General features: G+C 40.9%; 1 protein-coding gene across 1 annotated transcript in view; it reads right to left on the bottom strand.

The window, feature by feature from the left end:
* The window catches only part of PTPRG (protein tyrosine phosphatase receptor type G), a 530,620-nt gene that overhangs the window by 427,084 nt on the left and 77,589 nt on the right, over positions 1-25,947 (bottom strand). The window contains exon 2 of the mRNA XM_056524508.1: positions 14,280-14,384. Within this exon, the coding sequence (XP_056380483.1) occupies positions 14,280-14,384 (105 nt within the window). The remainder of the gene's footprint in view (positions 1-14,279; positions 14,385-25,947) is intronic.

Below are 25,947 nucleotides of genomic sequence, written 5' to 3'. Positions count from 1 at the left end.
TGTGACTTCATCTGGTCCCTCGCAGCTCCAGCTACTTCCAATGCCAGTGATTGGCTGTGCAGGCCAATATTTATTTAATTTATTTTTTATTTTTTGTCTCCAGATTACAAACAGTAAAACAAGATTTTGCACATATGAAAAGAGGAATCACCAGCTCCAGGCATTGATTATAGTTATCGCTATAAACAAACTTTAAGGTCCGTCAACACTGCTGAAATTCCTCTACTTCTACATGTATAAAAAACATGGCACACAAGTAATTTAAGCAGATTCAAGCAGAAATGTTACCTGGAATCCTTGTGGAATCAAAGCCCCATTGATGTTGATGGAAGTTCCTGAACATGGTTATTTTTTGTTGGGTATTGACATGTCCATTTTTGAATCAGAAAACAATCCTGGACCTTCCATGGTCATCAAGAGGGCTTTGATTCCACAATGATTCCAGGTAAAAGTTTCTGCTTTAATCTACTTCAAATTACATGTGAGACATATTTTTGCATAGGGAGGAAATTCATGGAGGAAATTCTGTAGTGTGGACTAACCCTAAGACCTCACAGGCCTGAGAGACCATATGCAAAGCAGTGGTACTGCGGCATGTGACCTGTGGTTCAATGTGTTACCATATGGTGAAATCTGTAAGAATTTCATACAAAAGCCTATAGAAGTAAAGTGTATATAACATTTCTTAAACTATATTTAACCTCCTACTAAATAAAGAGACATAGGAAGGTTATATAATAACTGACCTCCACACAAACTTTAGGTTCCCATTAAAAACATGTTTCATGGAGTTTCCTATCTGAGGGAGCGAGTGATCCGGCATTGCTATTCCTATGCTGAAGGCAAGTTTTCAAATCTTTCAGTGTCAGTTCATGTATTCTGTCAGGAATCAAATGCTGAACAAATAATAAATCCAACTTTAAAAGATATTTTTTTTCAACTTCTATCTACTGTATTCACAGCAGGGACTTTGGGGAGCACTAGAAATTTGTGTGAACTAGTCCCATTGAAGCCTACCGCAAAATGACTTGACCTGTGAAATAAAAAATGAGCATCTTTTATTATTTTATAGCTTGAAGCTTTTTAGAAGATGCACAGCATGACAGGAGCACAACAAAAACATCTCTGCAGGGAAACACTCAAACAAAATACCAAGAAACCCAACTTGGAGCCGAGGAACTTTCTGTGCGGAGGCAATGGTACAAGATATCCTTGAGCCAGATCAGTGACATTTTAATATTTCTGTAAGATAGGGAACTCCTTAAACTGAGCAGAATTCCATCTTCTGCAAAGTCAACTAAACAGAAGGGTCAAATCAATGGGGTTCTAGTACGTGGGACTGTAAAGTTTCAGTTTGCAGGTGGTCATCCACTACAAGTTCTCCACTACAGGTGGCTAGGTTAGCCAAAGTAAAGATTAACACTCAATTGTGAAGAAAAGCAATGCGGTCTGACCATGAAGAGGTGGCACATAGAGGATGCCAACTTATTGTGTTTTTGGATCAATCTTATCTTGGCTGCTGCTTTAAGCAGTTCTTTCTACTGAGGCCTCCTATATTGTACCATATAGTGTCCAGTAAGGCTGCAACTAACAATTATTGGTAAAATCAATTAGTTAGCCTATTATTGGTATGTAAAAAAGCAAAACAGAAAGGGATTAGGGGACCAGGGAAGGATAACATGAGGACAGGAGGAAGAAGGGACCGCATTTTGAAGAGTTAACAGAGGGAAGAGAGGAGACAGCACTTAAAGGGTTAACAGAGTGTAAGAGCAAAAGGACAGCAACTAAAGGGTTAACAGGGTAGAAAAGAGCGGTAACAGCACCTAAAGGGTTCATCTATAACCTTAATGCAGGGAAGGAACAATTCAGACCTTAGTGATGGCAGTCCTTCCCGCACCAGGGATCCCACTAAATCAGGACCGGAGGCTTCTCGTCATCGGAGGTACCGCTGGCTTTTGCACTCCTCCCGGCCACGGTCTCAGAGCTGGAGGTAGGCCACAGATGTTGCAGGCCAGCACCATCTTCAAAAAGGCACCAGAGGGTAAGGGGGAGACAACATAGGGGGACATGAAGCGGCAGAATGAGGGGCTAAATGACAGATAAAATAGTAAAAATAGTAGGAATACTATGTTACTATGCCACACCTATAACCACTGCCACGTCCCTAACAACGGATAAATGATGGAAACTATTTCCATTATATATTTTAATATTACTGATAAATCGTCGCAGCTCTAGCTTCCAAAGTGTACACTCCATCAATATTCTAATATTACTATACTGTGATAGAACACCGCCCAAATGACGGAACATAGTAGCAGTTGGTACAACAACCCTTTCATAGTGTGGTATCTGGAATGCAAGTTCCATCTAGAATATTGGCACCCAACAGTAGGTATTTGCAAACTGCATAGGAATCACGTCGCTAAGCGCATACCTGGTCGGTATAACACCGAAGTTGTACAAAAAGTTTTTCCAAATATAAAAAAGTACAATGCAAACCTCAGAGGCAATCTGACTTGCACATTATTGCTTATCTGTCTCCAGAAGCAACAAACTATTCTCCCAGTTGTACAGATCCTAAAGTCTAGCGTGTAGAATATATATTGAGATCTACTGTCAATTAACTATGTATAAATGTCTGCCTTCCAGTCAAATTATTTTCTCCCAAGTTGTCATATTGCAGCTCCTTTCAAAACTGCAAATTGTATGCATTAGTATAAAACAACCCTCTATCTGGCATGTGTTATTAAAATTAATATTCATGGAAAACTGAAAATGTAGGCCTCTGGGTAGTGTTGTCTGCCCATGTGTAAAATTCTCATTTTCTTAAGACTTAATTTTTCGTCTTTGAAATGCATGTGATTAAAGATTATCAGAATTTTAAGTGTAAAAGGTTGGAAAAGGTATTAAAATAATACAGATGCGAAGGTGAAAACTGAGGGAATAATGCAGATTTTCCCAGCAAGTTAAATCACAAGAGATAACAATGGAATAACGGAGCATCAATAATTCTATGTTTTACGGCCTCCCAAAACCCAAGCAGCTGGTGGATTCAGCTGGTTTGCCTATGAAGTGTTGGGTATTACCATGAACAATCAAGATTGCATCAATCTAAAGCAGTGTTTCCCAACCAGTGTGCCTCCAGCTCTTGCAGAACTACAACTCCCAGCATGTACGGACAGCCAACGGCTGTCCGGGCATGCTGGGTGTTGTTAATTTTGCAACAGTTGAGTTAGGATCACCCCTATACCATTAAGTAGTGCATATTCTGCTGCACTGTGCAAACTGCAGGATTTCCCGATTCTGGCAGAAAAAAAATAAAAAATAGTCTTGTCAGAAAGACTGAAACTTTTCATTCTTTATGAAGATTCCGCACAGGATGCATTGTGGTCTATGAGACAGCGCATCCTGTGCGGTCTTAGCACTGGCATATTATGCCAGCACCCGTAGTCTCTGGAAAGTCAAATTTTTTGTGCAGACTTCCAGACTTCCATTCCCCTGCGCCATCCTAATTTTTCCAAGAGAGTCATGGAAGTATCCTGGAAAGACAGAGCACTGAATGCTCCAATTTTCTCCTACAGTACATAGTTTCTACTGAGAGATCTGAGGAACAGCCAACTTTCTTCTGGGAGTAGTCTCCTGCCCATGGGCTAGGTTTTGTATTGTGCATGCCAGGTACACCTGAAGAAGGGGCTTCTATGCCCAGAAACGCGTAGTGTTTGGTTCTACAATAAAAGATTGTTGTGATATTCTCACTATCTGACAAGTGGACTGCGCCATATTGCTGCTTTTTCTACTCTCTACAGGACAACTGTACCATTCAGTGAATGTTGTTTCTGTGCAGACATCTGGAAGGCTGTACCACCTATACTTTGCCTGCATAGAGGTTTGTCTGTTACACAGTCCGTGGTTTGTCTGTTACATTACTCCGTTTACCAGACATATTGCCCTATGAACAGCTCTGCTTCCCTTTGTCCATAGATATATACTAAAACCTCATCCTGACCATGCTTAGCTGACCAAAACACATGGTTCGTACAATGTGCCAGAGGTCTTCTGCACCAAACAATGCATCTTTGTCAGCTGGACCCCCTTAAAGGCTAAAATTCATGTACATTGCATTAGTCTATGGCTACATAGTGACTTTGGCCATGACCGAGGTGGCACGGCCAATGATTACCATTTCGCACTGCAGGGATCATGCCGCACGAGATATAATCTAAGTGAACTGGGCTGCATTGCAACAAACTAGTGGCTGTGATCTGATAGTTGCAAGAAATCCATTTATGATGAAGGTCTTGGGACTGTGGGGTTGCAGTCACTTGTGGTCACAACACAACTCCATATACTTACTTCAGCCACAATGCAGCACAATCCCTATAACACAACTTTGCGTCATGTCCAAAGTCACTGTGTAGCTCGAGATTAATGTTGCGATCTTACTCAGCCATATGTGACTGATAAGATGCAAAACCTATTGATGGAGATTTATTAGAACCTGTGCATAGGAAAAGTGGTGCAAATGCCCATAGTAACCAGATTGCTTCTTTCAAAGGCCTTTTAAAAATGAAAACATTTATCTAGTTGGTTGCTGTGGGCAACTGCACCACTCTTACTCTATGCAGGTTTTGATAAATCTCCCCATTGATTCTTACTATATGTTCTTTTAAGAGATAATTTATGTTTTCTTCTTTATGTTAGGTTATCATAATTACTGTTTATACACCCTTTAAAAAAATGCAAGGTCAATTTATGTGTAGCAAAAACCATTAGCAGAACTCAACTTGTCCATTTTTTGTGAAAACATTGCGTCTACCCAAAGATACTTTTCTGTCTGCAGTTCAATTGGCTTGCTTGCAGTCCCATGTAAAACCCACAAACAGAGATATCACGATGAGCCGTGCTCACAAACATCTGTTCTACAAAATATAAAGTTTAACAAAACAACCCTTTAATAACTGAAGTATAAACACGAAAACAGTCATTACCCATTCATTTCACAGACCACCCATCAACACAATGCGATAAATATTAAAATGATGCGAATATCCATAACAAAGAACCAAGCATCTCTAGTATAATTACAAATGAGATTCAATATCCAGAACTAATTCACTTCAGGAGTAAAACAATTTGCACACAAGCACCAAATGTTGAAAAGTGCTGGATGTGGCAGAATTATGCCAAGGTATCGGAAAAATGCAGCGTTGACAAATATCATATAGACCTGGCTCCCAGTCTGAACGGAACGTCTTAACACACCAGCTAAAGATGTACAAATTTAATTAAGAATGCAAAGGAGTTGTAAATCACAGCAATAACCGTCAAAAAATATTGATATTAGGAGTATTTTAATGCTCATCAAAAGTGACTTTTGCAATAAACGCTCTAGACTTAAAGGGAAAGGATCACAACACATCTTCTGATCTTTGGGAGTAGAGACAATGTAACAATGAGTAAGAGGTGATAAATAAGCTACAGCTAGAGTGACGCTGTGACAAGGCCACAGCAATAAAACCTGGCGAACTGGACAAGTGTGTGTAAAGACTTTAACAAAATGTAATCAAAGCGTAGTTCTTATTCTTTGTAAAATGTAATTAGTATTTCCCCAAGTTCCCCTAGTCGTGTCCATTTTACAAAACATCCTCATATAGGTCATTCAAAAAATTCTCAGCAGACACATACATTTTGCATTACACAGACAATTTACTGATTTTAAGTACAAAAATTCTCCTGTAGGGGTATTGCAGGGGGGGAAAAAAAAAAAAAAAAAACTAAAATTGGGTATGCTATTTATTGGCTGTTCCTGCAGGGATGAGGAGTCACAAGAACCAATGAAAACGTGGTGATAAGCTATGACTGGGGCTTGTTGAAACAGCAGCAGCTATGGGGATCAGGGTTGGGAAGTCTCCTACACAGTCTTGTCTTTTACTCCTCTTTTAGTCTTTGACACAACTAAAAAGGACAAAAGACTTTAATCCACCTGGTCCCTGTACCAGTTTTGGTCTATTAATATCAGCCACTGCTCTGTCCCCATATGGGAGAGGATTTCATTATAAAGCATGTCATCTATGGGATCTGCTGGCCTAATTTCTTCACTTTTGCGGTCTGAAGAATGGCAGTTCAAGGAGGCTAATTTGTTTCAGAGTCCGTGTCCCAACCAGAGACTAAAGATCCTGGAGCCCCTTATGGGAAGAGATTTGTAACAAAGTTAACAAGAAGTCTACTGGAAGGTTTGGTTAGTAATTTATGGACGCATTCCCGGGACTAAAGATAAAATGGTTTTCGCCACATGCTTAACAAACCAGAATGGAGAAGAAAATGTCAGTCTGAGGACAAGGCTACAAACACAAAACTGCAACAATGAAAGGGTTAATTCTGAAGAGCCCCCAGATTTGTGTTGTATTCCCATATTGCAGCACGATAGTTCAAACAAAAAGCACAGCTAATCCTTTAGTGCAATACATATAATGGGCCCGGCATATATGTAATGGCTGCATAACAGGAGACATTGGGTGCGTCATAGCCTGCAAAGGAATCCAGATAGATAGATAGATAGATAGATAGATATATATATATATATATATATATATATATATATGTGTGTGTGTATGTGTATTCAATTGGGAGATCTTTACTTTACTCTTACTGAGGGTTATAGATAAGAAATATTAGATTTATACAGTAATTTTAAAGCCAGTTAAGTGTTGCGGTGACCACATTCAAGTTGATGGTTGTCCATCTCCTCTGGTTCCCACGCACAGTGAAAGTGCAGTCTTTGTACCAAGGTCCCTGGCTAAGAACTGAGAAAAGAAGCAGCTGGCTGATGTACAACAGGACAAGATAGCAGTGATTCGGATGGCTGGAAGAAAGCAACGCAAGGAGTTGGCTCATTAACAGTCAATGGACGTTGAGGCTCTGAAGGAATATATGGCCTCTATGGCTAAAGAGGAGTGCTGCCACTAGGCATGTTTTATCACAGAAATTGCTACAGACTGGAATTACAGCTTCTTGCATCTTAATGCCTTCTTACAGAAGCCTACTGGTTATACAGATTAGTTCTAAAGGTATGACAATAAAATTCCATCATAAAAAGCCCATGAGTAAGGTACAGGTTATACAGCATATTCACATGCAGCAAAGCTGTTTTTATAATCACAGAGCAGCAAGCACATACATTTGCAGAAATAACCACAACAAGTCCGCTGTGTGTCAATATACCCATAAAGGTTAGGGCTACACATAGACTTTGGTCACACAACATGAAAAACACAGTATGACATTGCAACATCACTTTAATGCAGTTGTAATGCAACCTTGACATGACAGTCATAAAATATTTTTGGTCATGGGTCGCCAGAAATGGCCTCAATACAAGTCACATACAATTGTGACATGCTTGGAATTTCACACATTTTTTTTGTAATCTAAATTGAAACTTTTATTTGAGCAACAGCAAGTCCCACAACACACACTTGTAGCCCTAGCCCAGGCATAGGCAACCTTCGGCACTGCAGATGTTTTGGACTACATCTGCAAAAGCATCATTGGAAATGTAGTCCAAAACATCTGCAGTGCTGAAGGTTGCCTATGCCTGGGCTAGCCTAAAGGATTACGGTATATAATCTGTGAGGTCAGTGGTTAGACTGGGTATGTACAATATACGTATGAGACTGTAACCTATTGACAGCCTATGTTCAGAGATTCCCATAAACTGGATAGTGCTATATCCACTAGATTCTGTTGGTGTCTTCTGTATAAGTTTGAGACTGCACGATCAGTGTGGCAGTAGGAAATTGGCACTTGCTGGTAGTGGATCGTCGTGGTACAAAAAACAATTTCAAGGTGGTTGCAGTAAAGCTGTAGTGTTTGATAACTTTTCCTCTGTACAGGTTTTGATAAATCTCCCCCGTAGTCCTCAAATGCTGTACTATTAGGGTTGCAAATAATGTCCCTATTTTATAATTACTTGTCCAGTGGTATCCCAACTACTATACAATACCCAAATAAGGGTTCACCACAAAATTATCTAATAACAGGATGAAACCTCAAGTGCCAGCTTAGTGTATCTATTTCTGCAGAAGCAGCTATTACTTGTACTAGCCCTTCCTTTTCCATGCATGGTTCAGCCATGTCTTAAATCCCCACCATCCCTCACAAATGTAATACGTAACAGCTATCGGAACTCCATGTATTAACATGAAGCCACCCAACAAGAATTGCATGTAAAATGAAGGACCAGGAGCTCCTTCCAGACAACAGTTCACATATACATACACACACACACACACACACACACACACACACATATACATTATATATATTACACACCCTTCAGCTTCATTCTTTACCCTTGGACCAGTTAATCTAACGGCATGTGACCCAACATAATACTGATCATTGTGTATGCAAAAAAAAAAAAAGTAGCTATCAATATTCTTCAAAACATAACCTCCTAAAACCAAATAAAGGGAATATATGACAGCCATTATGATCATACTATGACTATAAAGACATATGCATTTCTATTAAATTCACCACATCTTTCATAGCTTAACGGAAATATAAAGCTGTTTTCATGGTCTTCTGCCCTTCCAATTGATATACTAACAGCATCCGCTGACAGCCCTTTACCTAAAGAGCAAAGAAATATATTCAGCGCTGTCTGGCAGCATAGCACTGATGTCTGAAGCACATTCAGCAAAATAAAATATATATGTATAAAAACATGACCTAGTAGACTCCCCGGAGAGACTCTTACAGCTTGTTCAAGTCAGAATTAAGAACCTTCATCCTATGTGGATGTTAGAAATTGTGGGGTCTAGTAAATTCTATAAACTATGCTAAATGACAACCAGCAAATGTGATCAGGGTAGACTAAGCACCTCTGGAGAGATTTAGGGGCGAAGCCATTTTGAGGACCCATTGAGTGAGGGGTGCATACAAAAATCACCAGGAATGCAGTGCAAAGCATACACAATATTCATTCTTTATTTCTGTTGCAAAAGTCTATACCCGAGGCCCCTAATTTCATCCCAAAAACCCAGGAAAGTTATTAACTCGACTATAAGCCTAGGGTGGGAAATACATCATCCCCCCCCATGTCATCATCCAGAACCCCATCATTAACATCCCCAGCATGCTGGGAGTTGTAGTTTTGAAACATTTGGAGGTCCGCAGGTTGTAGACCACTGCGGCCTTCGCCATCATCCAGACCCCCCCTTTAGTTTTCTACTCGCCTCCCCTCGGTGGGAAGGAAGGGTGAGCTGGTCTGGGCCATCTATGCTGCAGGGACCATCCAGTGGGGAGGGTTAGTGGTTCCGGGCTGTCCATCTTCACCGCTCCGGGCCAGCCCCGGACTAGGGACATTGCCTTGATGACGACGCACAGGGACGTTCATGCGCAAGGACATCACGGACGTCTGCTGCGCATGGACCTCCCTGTGCGTCGTGGTCAAGGAAACATCACTAGTCCGGGCCCAAAGTGGAGAAGAGGGCCCCCCGGTGAAGATGGACAGCCCTGAATGACTAACCCTCCCCACCGGACGGTCCCTGCAGCATAGATGGCCCAGACCAGCTCACCCTTCCTTCCCACCGAGGGGAGGAGTGTAGAAAACTAAAAGGGGGGTCTGGATGATGACCAAGGCCGCAGTGGTCTTCAACCTGCGGACCGCCAGATGTTTCAAAACTACAACTCCCAGCATGCTGGGAGTTGTAGTTTTGCAACATCTGGAGGTCCGCAGGTTGAAGACCACTGAGAAGGGATTGACAGGCGGAGAGTTCACTCGAGTATAAGCCAGGGGGGGGGGGGGTGGGGGGGGACGTTTTCAGCATGAAAGTTTTGATAAAAAATATCTCCTATCCACACAAAGGGGGATAGTAAGCTCATTGGGACCCACACGGTTTTTGAGAATGAAAGAAAAATTTAATGGGTCCGCAAAGCTCTGCAAAGTCTGGAAGTCCCATAGTCTGTCCGTACACGTTTTCTGCTTCATTCATTCATGGAACGTTTTCATGATCGGTGGTATCCCTGTAGTTGAACCCCACCTATCAGCTTTTTACCCCCTGTTGGAGATGAATAGTTACTAAACAGTAGTAGTTCAGTGTAAGTGAATGGGGAGCACAGCAGTCAGGTAGTTCCTGTGGCAGTGCAACATTAGAGAGAAGTGTCGATAAATTCCAAAAACCATAAAGTCAGGAATAATTTGGCTGAAACTTGCTTTTAATGAATTTTAGATACCAGGAGGATTACACCAGTCTTCAGTTTATTCATTAGTATGAGCTACCAGCAAAAGTTTTAAAGCACAAAGGTTTACATGCAATTCCCAATATATTTTAACACTTTTTAAATCAGCAGGGAAAGGATTTAATAGCATTACAATGTGTTTCATATCAAAATGTCCAGAGGGCCAAGAATCCTCAAGTCTCTTCCCTTAAGAACAAATGACTTATCAGTTATTAGCGACCACCGAGACGTGATAATTGCTCTCACGCTTTAATTAATAAGCCCAATGTATGAAGCCACTCGAGGGAAATGTTGGCCAAAACTTTTAAATGTTAACTTTCGAAGTTCAAAGTTTTCTGCCTGTGCCCGAAATGACAACATTTTTCCATGACCTCCGGCACAGAATGTGCTCAGAGTAATGTTATACAAGGGTTTAAGAATGATCTATTAGAAAGCATCATGTGGTTAATGATTATATACACAAGTTATTTTTTCAGTACGATTTACAGGTCAACACATAATTTGGTTAACAATGTTTTTCATATAGCCACAGTTAACACACCATGATCTTATGACCAAATGTAAATACTTTAGGACTGGAATAGAGAAACATTGATCTCCCTGGGGGCGCCTCGTTATAAGCACTCATGGTGAGCGCTAAGGTGCGTAGCGTCTCCTCCCCGTCCCCATACAGTTCTATGGGGGATGCGGGGAGGCACGAATGCTGCCTCCCCACCTCTCCCATATAGATGTATGGAGGAGGCGCGCCAGCAGCAACGTCATGCTGCGGCTGGCACGCCCCCTGCACGGGAGAGCCACGGCCCCGTACAGGAGATCACCGGGGGCCCCAGCGTTCGGACCCCCCGCGATCAAACACTTATCCCCTATCCTCAAGATGGGGGATAAGGGTTTGTAACGCTGCAGATGTCCTTTAACAACTTTATGGAGTTATACTATGGTCCATCCCATTCTCTAAACAAAAATGTCCCTCTATGCAAAGTGTTACAAAAGCAGTGAAAAGATCTTTCCAAAAGGCCAACTGCATGAGAGGTTCTTCAATACAATTTTAGGTGATCATCTACAAACCTCTCCAATGTACATGGTTTGGATAGTTTAGATCAGTGTTTCTCTATTCCAGTCCTACAGTGGAGATGTTTGTAGATGATCACCTAAAATTGTATTGAAGAACCTCTCATGCAGTTGGCCTTTTGGAAAGATCTTTTCACTGCTTTTGTAACACTTTGCATAGAGGGACATTTGTTTAGAGAATGGGATGGACGATAGTATAACTTCATAAAGATGTTAAACCTAAAGCCAGTTTCAGACCAGCATAATAGAGATATTTTACTACAGTCTTATGGTTGGAAGTCTTGGCCCCCATTTATGATGTTAACCATGTAGTTTTGCTCCTTGTGGGTCTTCCCACAAGGAAACATGGTTTGGACAGTTTTGATCAGTGTTTGTCTATTCTAGTCCTAAAGTACTCACATTACATCATAATATCTTGGTGTTTCAACTGTGGCTATATGAAAAGCATTGTTAAGAAAATTATATCACAATGCAACAGTAAGGAAAACCTGAAGATATGACCTGTTGGGGTTCTTATAGACGGAGTTAAGAAATGGTAATTTGCATTAAGACACCGCTTTGTAAAGACACCAAGGGTACTATGAACCAGAGAAGCCACTGTGATTCCAAGTCATTGGACACTGTGGTGCAAACTGCTATACAGTTTTCCTCCATTAACATTGGTAAAGTAGACCCTTGTTTAAAAAAACACAAGCGGAAATGATGCATCATGTAACCAACTAAAATGGGTTTACACTGGCATTACATGTACCTTTACAGAATGCTATACAGAATATTTTTCAATTGATCCATTTCACATATGATGGATCCATCAACTTTTGCCACGCATATTCGGGCAGTAGAAGAGAAGATTCTAACCATTGGAAAATAGAGACCTGATAAAATGATGCCTTACAAATTTTCACTACTTTAAGCCTCATTATATATGGCATCCATTGGCATGTCAACAGGCTAACATTATGTAATGACTAAGAAAAAAAAAACTACACAAAACACTGACTATTCCAGTATTTCCCATCTTAACCCTGACAGTTCTCATTCTGATATGGTTTTTCTTTCACTGTTCGTTCTGGGAAATGATGTCACATTGTAAAACTCAAGGGGATGAAATATCACCAGGAGATCAATATTATTGGTTTTACTTGTTCTGAGGCAGCCAAAAACTGTACACTTGAGAGGTAAGGAGGAGGATTTTATTATTATTCTAAGTAAAATCACTGAGTCACTTTAATTTCAAGATTAAGATTATGATTAAACTTCGACTGGAAACTCTAAAATTACACGTATGGCTTTCCTCTCAGAAAAGCAAATGGACCCTTACTGTGATAATAAGAGTGTGACACTGGTAGTTACGTACAGCAACAAAGTGGCAACATTAAATAAAAAAAATGCATAGAATTAGGTGGCTTGTTTACATATGTAAAAAAATAGCCAAGAGCAAAGATCTCTTCTCGGATAGATGTACCCTGAAGAGAGAAGGTGAAGTTCCATCCTCTTTGCTACTTGGGTGGTAAAGGCCTGTGCAGGACTCCTTGTAAGTCATAAGGGTGGAACTGGCCTAAAGCTTGCTTTCAATAGGAGTCGGCTGCCCCCCTACAGTTTTGTTGGGACCAGAAAACATTGGGGAAGAGAAAGGTCAGGCATGTTGGAATCTATACTGCCTGATCCTTTTGATCTCCGCAAGATAAACCACTGCCAGGAGAGACTGGCATCTCCATTCACCCCCATACACACATTTAGAACAGATACTCACATGCATGCATATATATTGGGGAGAAGAGCAGTCGGCAAGTGATGGAAAGGGAAGATTAACAACGGGACCTTCTGTCCTAGATGGCCCATTTTGATTCCTGCTGAGTAGCTCTATCATGTATAATTCACAAACCACATCTAATAAGTTTCACATGTGGCATATTTATTAACAATGTATATTCACACCACAAGTTCATTTACTGTCTACAGGAAATTCTGGAGAAAGCCAAGTGCTGTAGTCAGCTACCTACGGGAGCGCACCCATACACTATGAATGGAGCCGTGGTGCGCATGTACGACTAACCACTCCACTTCAACAGGAGACTTGGGTCCTGGTTAATGAGATCATGGGGGTCCCAGTAGTTAGATACCACACAAACACTTACCATAATCCAGTGTATAAGAGATAAATCTTATAGGATGGAATACCCAATAAAAAAATTATTTGAATTTGGCATTGAATTGTTCATAAAGTATAACATTGAGACTTTTCTTTTAGTAAAATCATGAGTCACAATTTTCGAGAGCTGCATATTGACCCCAGGTTCATATTGTTAATCAGTAAAACCAGCAAGTACAAGCAGAAACTCCCTGGGTCTGATGAAGCACCTGTAATAGGCGTGAAATAGCGGTTACCTTTCCCTGGTGTGCTGCTTCCACACTTGTCCGCTTTTATCTCTGCCCCATACAATAAAGAATTTGGATTTTTGCACAATCTACGGTGGTGAGTGCCTCCTGACTCTACTATTCAAGTTTGCAAGCAGAAACTCTGATGCCTGTACTATGTGTGGAACTAACCAGCTACATAAACCAGGAAAATCTACAGTATTATTCCCTACTAGCCTATAGGTTACCCTAAAATGTCCTCTGGTCCTGTAAACTATCCACAACAGTGTCCATTATTCCTTACTATACTTAATAATTTGTCTGCTGAAATTCATTTCTCAAGCATATAAGCTGTATGTAGCCCAAAATTGTATAAAATAGAATACACAGCCGATGCCTGCAGCTTCCATCCACAAAACCCACAGAGGACTACAACACGTGGCTCTTCAGCTGCTGAGAAACTACAAATCCCATCATTAAAAAATTTCAGTTAATAGGATTACAGGTCAGGCATTCAGAAAACTTCCAAAAACAAAATGTCCAATACTAACAAATTATGCCCAATGTTTGCATCAACCTCACCATGATAAAGTAAATCAACATACCTGAATAGGACCAGTATGGTTCACTGGCTGCCTTTCGCCTCCGTATCTGCACGGAGCTTCCATGTCTGTTTTCGTGTAGTGCTCCCACGTTCCCCTCCGTGTATGCTACAAGACAAAAAAAAAAAAAGGCAAAAATATAAGTAATATGATTTATCTTTGAAAGTACAGAAAAAATATCAGCTGTCAGTTTTAGTTTAGTTATCCAAAGTTTATACTTTTGGCAACCAGCAGGACCAGAAACAAAAAGGGTATGTACACACATGCGTACTTTCTGCTGCATATTTGAGGTGACTTCAATGGGCAGCAAATTCTGGCGCATAAATACACAAGTGAATGTACCAACACTGATTTATCTACAGATCTTTGCTATTGCGTACTATACAGAGGCCACAGACATGAGGATAATTCAGCAACCAAAGGCATGATCTCCATGTCTGGTGTGATTTGGAACCTATAATCCGGATGCAAAATTGTTTCACCAGTTGGCAATTTTATGTTTGCATTCATGGCTAATGTTTAGGGAAGGGCAACACATCAAACAATTTCTTGCACAAGATAATGTGGGCACATGACATCAGATGTCCATTATTGTTCTCAATTAAACTTGCAACATTTTTGCAATCTGATAAAAATACAGCTCTCAAGTTGTTTTTTCCAGCTGACATTATAAGCCGTTACAAAATTTAGCACAGATGAGAACTAATAGGGTTAAAATATATATAAAATAAGTTTTGCTCTTTTTGGAGAACTTTCTTATAAAGATTATGTTGCATCATGGAATGCTGTATAAAATGAGAGATCCCGTGGGTATTTCCTCCGAAGAATCTGCACTGTTCACATCTGGTTTCTGTTTATCCACATTTTTAGAACATGATCTACAGTTGAAAATTCTGGTTGTTAGAGAGTAACAGATGACTGAACATTAAGGCCCTAGACCAGGAATGTATCCCCGAGCAAGCCAGCTAGTGAAACGTAATGGTGGATAGATATTCTTGAGATTTCAACTTAATATTTCTCTTCTAACAACGTATCACGTCACCAGTGTACACTCCATTAGAAGCCATAACCTTGCATGAAAACCGCAGAACAGAATCAAAGTGAAAAGTAAGACTAGGCTCACCACTGCGTGGGAACTCTGTCACAGGGTACGTTCACACGTTGATAACTACCATTCACTTAAATGGGTCCACATGTAATCTGCTGCTATTGCAGATTTTCCACTGATCCATGAAAGTGAACAGTAACAAAACTTGCAGTGGGTAGCCCGCTGTGAATTTATCAATGTGTGAACATACATACAGACTCCATTTATGACACAACAAAAAATAAATAAAAATAATAATAAAAAATAGGGGCAATCTCCAGCATAAATGCATACAATGGGGGATGCCTTCGGCAGACAAGTGCCACAATGGCATCCTACACCAGATAAACAGTGTGGATGTGTAACAATTAGAAAAATACAGGAATTTAGGTGCTGACATTATAACAGATGTTAGATGTATAGATGTATACAATGACATTGGCTAACCCTCAAAAAAGTTGTTAAAATTGAGACATACCTGAGCCCGCACACCAACGCCAAGGTTTCTCAAGCGTTACGGGACTTAACACTAAACCTTTTGAACATCAGTGTTGAGGGTTAGCCAAGGTCATTGTTTAAATCTATCACAGTAGTGCCCCTAAATTCCTGTATTGTATTTTTTCTAATTGGTACACATCCACACCATTTATCTGGTGTAGGATGCCATTGTGGCACTTGTAGTCTGTTGCAGGCATCCCCCAGTGTATGCATTTTATGCTGGGGATTGCCCTAAACAACAGACCACAAGGGCAGGATCTGCTCCCCCAGCATAAATGCACAACTGTATTTGGGGTTGAGCACCTCCTGCCATTTGAGTCTCAATTTTAACATCAGTTTTGAGGGTCAGCCAATGTCATTGTTTACATCTACCACAGTAGTGCACCTAAATTCCTGTATTAGGGTAAAAACTTTACCCTTTAAAGGGAAACTGCAGTGTGTGTGTGCAAATTTTTCCCCAAAGGATAAGGAAAAAGGGTTTGATCGCATGGGGTCCGACCACTAAGACCCCTCCACAATCTGCTGCCTGGCATCCAGCTCTCCACGTGCACAGAGAAATCTCCTCTCCATGCAAGGAGACTGTAGACCCCAACACAAAAGTAATGGTGAACACACTACCTCTATGCATCTTTATGTGAGAGCTGGAGATACTCGAACACTGTATCTCCAGCTCTCTCATAAAAGATACATAGAGGGGACGTGTCCACCACCACTCTGTTGTGGTCGACAGCCCTCAGCACTGTGCAGGAGATCACGGGGGGGGGGGGGGGGGGTCCAATTGCTGCAAATACGTATCTCCTATCTTTTGGATAGGGAATAAATTGTCAAACTCTGTAGCACTTCTTTAATAACAGTGGGTTCACATATAAAAAAACAAAAAACAAAGGAAATAACAAGTAGCATAACAAAACATAAAAACACCATACTCTTTATTTGCATAACAGTAGCTTATATGTATTTGGGTACATGGCGTACGTATTATATACGTAGTATTACAAGGCAACTAAACATACCTCAATTTAAATAACCAATTTGAATACAATAAAAGTGGATCTTCATAATTATTCATTTTTATGGACAACCACAGATAATATTCTTATAGCCAAGCCTACAAACAGCTGTATAGTTTATGACCCACTATGTCTTCCTATGGACTAAAACCCACTTGAGATATACACAGTCTCCTCGATCAGCCCCACACGACTTAGGGCTGTAAACCAGAACAGACAAGCATCCTGCTGCTTTAAGACTGGATGGCAAACTCTTAAAATGTTATGGTTGGCACTAAAAAAGCAAAACCTAACTGCTAACGGTTAAAGACATTCTGCTTTATCACATCCGCTACCACAAAATTGCAGGCACAACAATAAACATGGACGCATAAACAATTTATAGATTATCAGGTGGAAAGTTTGACGGCAGCAGACGAAATGCAGTGAATTGACAAGAAGGGGGGAAAAAAAAAAAACACCACACAATTCAAGCTCTGTACACTGGTGGGTGGACCTGTAACATGCCACCCATAGAAGTCTATGGGTCCATACTGTAGCATGGTCCAGAAGCCAGCTCCCGAAGTCACAAATCAGCACAAGTCTCTGTAGGGCATTAGGGTCATGTGAACCTTTTAAATAAATCAAGCTCTCCCTAGCCTGCTCTCCTAAGTAGTTATAGCAAGATTTCCCCAAAAGCCTACCCCTCTTAAGAAGGGAATCTGTCATCAAGTTTCATGCTGCCTGAACAACAATTCGTTGGGGCGGTCTTCAAACTTGACTGATAGATCATCTTCCTACTCTTAAACAGACCTATAAAATCAAGGCCAGAGGGGCAGCCAGAAGCCACCGTGCAATGCCCCAACAACAAGTGGTTAAAAATACATAGAGGAATTACATCCAGGGCCGGCGTTAGGGCGAGGTAAACCAGGCAATTGCCTAGGGGGGCCCCCTGCTCAGCATAGGCCTAATCAAGCCTGGGGGGGGGGGGGGGATCCGCGGCTGCCACTGAGCATCCCGCAGGGGGCCCCCCCATCACATTCTGGACATCCGTGTCCCAAAAAATATTTTCGGGACAAAAGGATGTCCCTGTTACCTTTCTGTGGCGGCCCCAACGTTAACCTTAAAAACGCAGGGGCTGACAGGAGTTAGTGCACGCAGGGACGTCACTGACGTCCCGTGCATGCGCCCATAGCAACGCAGGAGGGGGGCGGGGCTGTGAGGAGGATGCGCGTTGGCCAGAATGGTAAATCACCAGCACCACCAGCAACACTCTTCGGTGTTCCGACCACCGGTCCTGGGACCTACAGCTATGGCCTATAGGCCATAGCAGTAGATTGTGACCCCGGACCAGTGGTCGGAACACTGAAGTGGGGGCAGTACACAGATATACAGCCTCCAGCCATACACTGTATATAGCTGAAGGATGTATGTCTGTGGGGCAACTGTACTGCACTGTGTGTGTGTGTGTGTGTGTGTGTGTGTGTGTGTGGAACTGTACTGCACCTAATGTGGTGGGGGGGGGGGGCTGTACTGCACACCTAATGTGGGGGGGAACTGTACGGCACACCTAATGTGGGGGAACTATACAAAAATATAAAATCGTACTATTCTGATCCATATAACTAATTTTTCTGTATATGGGGATGTATTGGGTAATTTTTTGCGCTGTGATTTGTAGTTTTAATCAGTATCATTTTTGTTTTAATGGGACTTTTAAATTGCTTTTTAGATATTTTTATGGTATTTGAAGTGACCGAAAAAGTGCAAATCTGGTTAGTGCACTATTACAACTTTGAGGGCCCCAATTTTGATAATGCCTAGGGCCACGCCAAGCCTAAAACCGGCCCCGATTAATTAACAAAATTACAAAAATTACATCATAAGACAGTTAGAAGAGTGATAACCCCAAGGAACATCTAATAGCACCACATGTTTGTGGGTTCTTGGGAAAGCAAGGTGACCAAAGACAAAAACTAACTTCCAGATGTTCATCTATAATGTTTCTTTATGAGAAAAATTTGCCAAGTTTTAATGATTTCTTTCTACGGTTTGAGAAGGAGGGTGTGGATTGTATATTTCACTCAACTGGGCAATCTGTGAAGAGCAATGCGCTGAAGAAGGCAAATGTGTAAAGCAATGGGTGAGAATTCTAAGGAGGGGGCTATGCTTTTTATAAATCACAAATTATTAATACACAGACCATTATGCACAAGATTTCTCAGCAGAGACAAATATTAAATTGCACCCCAAGCAAGCAATTAGCACTTCCCTTATGTTGTCAGAAGTGTGAGATCTGAAACAAAATGGAGTACAATTGTCAGAAATAGCTGAAATGGTGTAATATGGAAAGTATAGGACACCTAGTAAAGAAATATTCTGCTAGACATATTATATCATTTTCATATTATTCTCTTTTGTTTTATATTACACATATTCCAGAAAATATGGAATTACTGCTGAACCTCAGATTTTGAGCCATATTAGCCCTATACACTATTAGGGCTTATATACTTTGCTGTATCACAATTTACCAAGAGCTCTAATAGGCCTGCCAGGTCACGTTCTGTGCCTCCAATTTCATATGGAGGATCTGTGCCATGCTCCATCAAAATCTAGTTTTTTTCCCCCTAAAAAGCATTGGTATTCAAGCTTTAGGACAAGAGGAGTTCTCATTCACATGGTGGTACTGGGGTTATTTGGGCCAACCAGACAATATAATTTTGAGGTCCAACATCCATCTATAAAACATATACTAAGCAGAAAGGAACCTTTTCCAGCTCGTCAATATAAAAGGAACAAGCCCAAAGTGTACAAGAATGCCAGATGGAAAATTATGCAAGAACTGAATGGGATCATTCCTGGTATCCAGCTTGTCCAGTTAAATACTAGACTGGTCTAGACACCAGATAGGCAGTGTTTTCCTACCCAGCTCTGAAGGCTCTTGCAAAAATACAACAGGTATCATAGGTTTTTTCTTTGTTTTTTTTTATCAGTTCAGTTGCAATCATATAAAAAAAAATGTCCTTATGCCCTGGATATAAGTGAAGTAAGCCATACAGAATAATAGGTTACCAAGTTACTAGTGAGAAGCGATTGGCTACAAAGTCAACTCCCCATGACAACGTCTTCTGATGGACCCTTGAGGCCCATTACTGCATCAGAGCTCCAGCCCACTGGGGGACTGCTGTATATTGCTGCAGTAATGAAAAGTATTAAGAAGTTATAACCACCAGCCTCACTGGGTTCAGACTAAGCAGTAGTAAGATTACAGCATCATAGCAACTAATAAAAGGTTTCCTTGCTCCTATATACTACCCATTCTTCTTCTACATAAAAACAGTTAATGTTTAGGTGGTCATAAGGAGCATAAAGGGAGGAGATGCCCCTACAACCAGTCATATAGAAAACCATCTCCAGAAAATTGGATATTGAACCCTTGACAATATGCATAGGGTGAAGAATAGAAAAATACTGTATTGTATGCCGATCTGATTGACTAAAATGGGGAAAGCGATGGATGCAAATGAATGGCTGTATAAAAGTAATTAAAGTCTAGGCAAAGTTCTTCAGCATGACAAGAGAAATTGATTCACAGAGAAAGGAAAAAAAGTTTATAATTGAAAGAACACTATAATGCAAATCATCTTTGCAATTGCCTGTCATGTCATGAAGGAGCATTTTAATGGCAGATCTCCATCAAGAACTCTTGAAGTCTACATAAACATGTAGGCGCACGCTATAATTAGTGTCACCCATAGACTAAGAAAAGCCAATTTAACTTTGAAATTATTTCTTAATTAAAGGAAACCCTAAATGACACTGTTGGCTGGGATGCCTATTGGGATTTTAAGAGGTGACCCGTAGATGGTGGGTGTAGCTTCTGATGAAAAAATAAAAATAAAAAAAAACACCATCTGAGTCAGTCAGTCTGTGTCAACAGAGCTGCTGGAAGGATTTCTGGAGAATGTCTCAGAACGACTACGGAATAGCTGCCAGTTTTACTGTGCGGCTTTACCTATGTAAACAGTTGTTTGAAATACTTAATATTTTCTGGTACCACTGCAAAACCATCTGGTCGAAAGTCCAAACTAAAAAGAAGCTTAATAAATGGGAGGATTAAAAAATATCTATCTATTTTTTTTTTTTACTATTAGAAAAGAAAACCAGTATAAATTATACAGTACAAACAACAGCAAAAGCAAACTAAAAGGACTGTGATTAACAACTATGGGCACTATGCCATGGTAACAGGTCTCAGGAACTACTTGCCCACAGCTAGTCGGAAAATAAAAGAGCTGCTGATCTTGTTAGATGCACAAAGAACTGGGAGGTCTGTTACAGCTTTTTACTTTACAGCCCTGGAAAAGGAGGGGGACAAAAAAATAAATAAAGTGCCTTACTTGTAATTCTTTGCCAAAAGTGCCAACTCCATTACTTTATTCAGTAAGGGGCAAGTGTCATGGAGAAAGAAGAAAAAGAAAACTGGCAAACATTGGTTGCCCTTATAATCAACCCTGCAATGGAATAAGCTTTTAACAGATCTTCAGAGACAGTCTGAGTTGTGTTTGAAGGAATTTTTAACATTAAAAAATAAAATTAAAATAAAAGATAAATTATTCAGTTTATTCAAAGAACAGGCACTTACTATTTTCCGACATAAAATGGAACTTTCAGAGCATTTCTGTGGCATTAAAATCATTTCATGCTTCTCTACTGAGGTCCCTTCAGCCCTTCCCAGGAATTGAAGGTCAAGAAAGGTACCAATGGGATATGTAGATTTAAATCAGGTTTTTATTGCAAATGTAATTAAGAGCGACATTGTGAAGTACAAAAGAATCTGGGAAACAATCCCTGGCTGTCTCTATGGCCAAGCTAGAACTCTACACGTGCCCTTGGACAACAGTGTTGCCATCCCACCTCCCCTTCCTGGAACGACACAGTACATTTGTATTGAGCCAGGCTTCATTGATGTGGTCTGTGCAGGTTTATTCCTCGTGGTGGCCAAAAACAGAAGAATTGCCTTACATAACATGCTCTCTGCAGAGAACAGGAGACCTTAGAAGAACATGGAATACCAAACACTTTGCTTCTCTAATCAGGTCACACATAAGAACATCCATTTTACTGATGAATAGAATGGTGATTTTTTTCGTAGAAGGTTCAATATGGATCACATATAACCCCCATCCATAGGAAAACCTACTGATAGCACATGCCCTCCAGACAACAAAAAAAAGTTAACATCTTATAAAATTTATAAACCTATAAACACTACAAAAAGTTTATAGTTAAGCCAACTATAGGCATACAGTAAATATAAATAAAACCATACATGGTGCGTAAATGGTCACTAAACCGTGGATAAAATCAATAGTAAAAAGTAAATACAAGAGGCTTTGTAATAGATCAGTTAACTTTTTTTTTTCTTTATTTAACCGCTTGGGCACGAACCCCATTTTGACCTTAAGGACAAGTCCAATTTTAGTTTTTGCACTTTCCCTTTTTCCTCCTCCCTTCTAAAAAATCATAGCGTTTTAATTTTCCACCTCTAGATCCATATAAGAAAATAGTAGATTTGCACTCACCCAGTGAAGCTGTTAAAAGACCTCTTTATTAGATGCAGGTTAAAAGGTTAAAACATGCTGGAAGTGGGGTAGAGCGATGCGGTCAGCATAAGCTGACTGACCGGCCGAGGCGGCGCTCCTTTCGCAGTTCAGCCCACTTGAGAAAGTGGGCAGAACCGCGGTTCAAGGCTTGATAAAGCGGCTGAACCGTGAAAGGAGCACTGCCTCGCCTCGGCCGGTCAGTCAGCTTATGCTGACCGCATCTCTCTACCCCACTTCCAGCATGTTTTAACCTGCATCTAATAAAGAGGACTTTTGCACTTGCCCAGTGAAGCTGTTAAATCTTTTTTCTCCGCACTTATTGGTTATAGTGTACCTGGACATTTTGATTAGCACCCCAGGAAGCATATTCACTATCTCTGCGCCACTCCACATGTTGGTCTATTAACCCTTGCTAGCCTTGCAGTAGTGCCTGCCTGCCTTTCTCAGCCACAGATCCATATAAGGGCTTGTTTTTTGTGTCCCCAGTTGTACTTTGTAATGACATCACTTATTTTATAACAATCTGTGGAGAAACAAAAAACTAAAACATGCCATTTGTAACTTTTTGGGGGCTTCCGTTTCTACGCAGTGCACTTTTCGGTAAAAAAGACACCTTATCTTTATTCTGTAGGCTAATATGGTTGCAAGGATACCCAATTTATATAGATTTAATTTTATTTTACTACTATAAAAAATAATTAACTACATGCACCAAAATAAGTATGTGTCATGAGTCGCGCCGCGGCCGGTCATGCCGGTACTCACAGCCCATCTCCCTGTACAGTTTCAGGGACAGGCAGCACCGTGGCCAGCATGTCTGGCTGCGGTAGCACTCAGTTAGCCGGCGGTTACTTACCTCACTGCGCTCCTGGCTAATCTGCTTCGTCTCACTGCCAGCGTGCACACGAGCGCCGGTTCTCTGATCTTTATAGGGTCAGCGCCCAGAAAGGACTAATTACCAGTGCGCTGGCCCTCTAAAGTGTCTGCATTTCCTCTTAACCTCTGCCGGATCTTTGTGCCGAGGAGCCATTGATAAAGCGTGCCTTGCAGTGTCCTGTCTATACCGTGTACCAGTACAGTTTTTCTACGTATCCTGACCACGTATATTGCCACCAGCCCTGACCTTCCTGCCAGTCAGTGTCTCTGAATTTCCTTATTAATTGCATCACACCTCACATTGGCCACTACTGTGGGTTTGCTGTACCAGGGGTAGCGACCTGGGAGTATGCCTGCCGCAGCGAGTCCAAGCTGCTTTGCTGCGGGCTCTTGTGAAAACCAGCGGTTCCTTAGACTCCACTCCCTGATGCGGTTTTCCCCAGTCCGTGCAGCTTTCTCCGACCATTACAGTAGGTTTAAAATTGTCATCTTCTGGCCCCTATAACTTATTTTTAGGCATACAGGGCTTAAATGAGGGCTCATTTTCTTTTTCGTTGTCTGTAGTTTTTATTGGTACCATTTGTGCTTTGATGGGACTTTTTGATCGCTTTTTATTAATTTTTTTTTTAACCAAAATGCACAATTTTGGACTTTAATATATTTTTACGTTTTTTCTACCATGCAATTTAACATTATATATTTCAATAGTTTGGACATTTACACACGCGTGGGTACCTCATAGGATTATTTTTATTTTATTATTTTTTTTTTTTTTAAATGGGAAGGGGGGGGGGGGATTCACACTTTTATTAGGAAGGGGTTAATTAACTTTTATGAATTTTTTTTTTTTAAACTCCCATGGGGGCTACAACATGCAGTCTGTTGATTGCATATACTGATCAATGCTATGCCATAATGTTTTCAGCCAGGCATGGAGCAGCAGAACACCGATCAGACAGCAAGGAGGCAGGCAAGTACCATCCCGCTGTCCTCTCAGCTGATCGGGACATTGCATTTTACTTTCGTTTTTAGAAGCTGCAACTTTGATTGCGGCGTTTAAAGGGTTATTGCCAGGCATTGGCCCGCTTCAAACCCTGGTAACGGGACTCAGGGCATACAGGTACACCCTCAGTCCTTAAGTAACGGGATGAGAGGGCATACCCCTATGCCCTCCATCCCCAACAGGTTAAACAAAACAAAAAAAGCAAAAAACAAACATACATTTGTCATCTATTGCTTCTGCCCTATTCTTGAGCTGCAGAACATCCCTTTTACAGCTCACAAGAAACAGACCAAAATTTTCATAGCCTAGGTGCTATATCTCACACCAGTGCTTGATAGACAGCTTACATTTCTCAGTACTTATCTATAAGGTCTTCTTTGCTGCAGCTGCTTCGGATTGTGTGCTACAAAGATATATGTGAAACTGGATAAAATATAAGTCAGATTTTTTTAATTTCATTTATATATTTATAAAAAAAAAAAAATTTAAGTGCACACAACTGCTTATCATAAAAATGTTGTTGAAAGGCCAGAGACCATTTAAATAATACTGCCATGCTGTGTAAGTAACTGTAGCATACGATACCACAAAAATCCTTGGCTCATGGACTAGGTTTAGACCAGTCTCAGACGTCCAAATGGAAATCTGTTAGAGTCACCTGCACTAATCTGTCAGTACATATAGGTATTGCCGCTGACATTTATGACAACCATATTTACCTGGTCCCGTACTGTGCTCTGGTTCTCCCGCTATCTTTCTCCGTTTTTGTTCCAGGGCCAACTTGGAGCATGGGCGAAGCTTCCCAACATCATCACTGCTGTTTCTCTGCTGGGTCCTGCTGTTAGCAAACAGCAGTGGTGACCTCAGGAAGCTCCATCCGTGCTCCAAGTCAGCCAAGGAATGAAAACAACAGAGGAAGATAGCGGGAGAACCGGAGCACGGAACAGGATGAAGTAGGGTTGTCATCAGTGTCACCGGCAATACCTGTCTGTACCGACAGGTTAGTGCAGGTAAAACTGATGACAGATTTCCTTTAACATCTGGACCTTCCACAGAATTTTACAGTATGTAACTTTAAATACTACAGTGTCAAACGGGGATCAGAATGCAGCCAAATTGCAGAGCTCGAAGGAATGCAGGGCATTATACTAAAGGTGCTAAAAAAAAGCAGCAGCGACAACCCCTATACATCTGTTAAATCTTATAGAGAACCTATGTTTTAGAACTTTATTTAGAAATAATGCACCTTCTTTCAAGGCAAAGACTAGGTTGCATTTGAGGTGAGTAGGTTTTAAGAAGCTGCTATCAATAATAAAGCATTCAAGCAGGTCTCCATAAAGCCTTTTCTTGCAAGGAGTCTAGTGCAGTGTGTAATAGGGCACGAGTGAATAGGGTACACCCAAAACAAAGCAATAAGACAAAAACAATATTGGCTTTTAAAATGTCAATGTGCATATTAGTGTAGAAAATACAGCAGCTCAGGTTATGTACAATGCATGCATTATACATTACGTGTACAAACTAATTCAGGTTGTGCAATGTTTGGACATAGAGTGGCTGCCTACCCCTCAAGCCCGTAATACACCCAAGACGGAGATCATCATGCGGA

This window comes from Hyla sarda, chromosome 6 (assembly GCF_029499605.1).
Source record: "Hyla sarda isolate aHylSar1 chromosome 6, aHylSar1.hap1, whole genome shotgun sequence".
NCBI lineage: Eukaryota > Metazoa > Chordata > Amphibia > Anura > Hylidae > Hyla > Hyla sarda.
The sequence above is the reverse complement of the archived record's forward strand: the minus strand, read 5'-3'. Positions and strand labels throughout refer to the sequence as shown.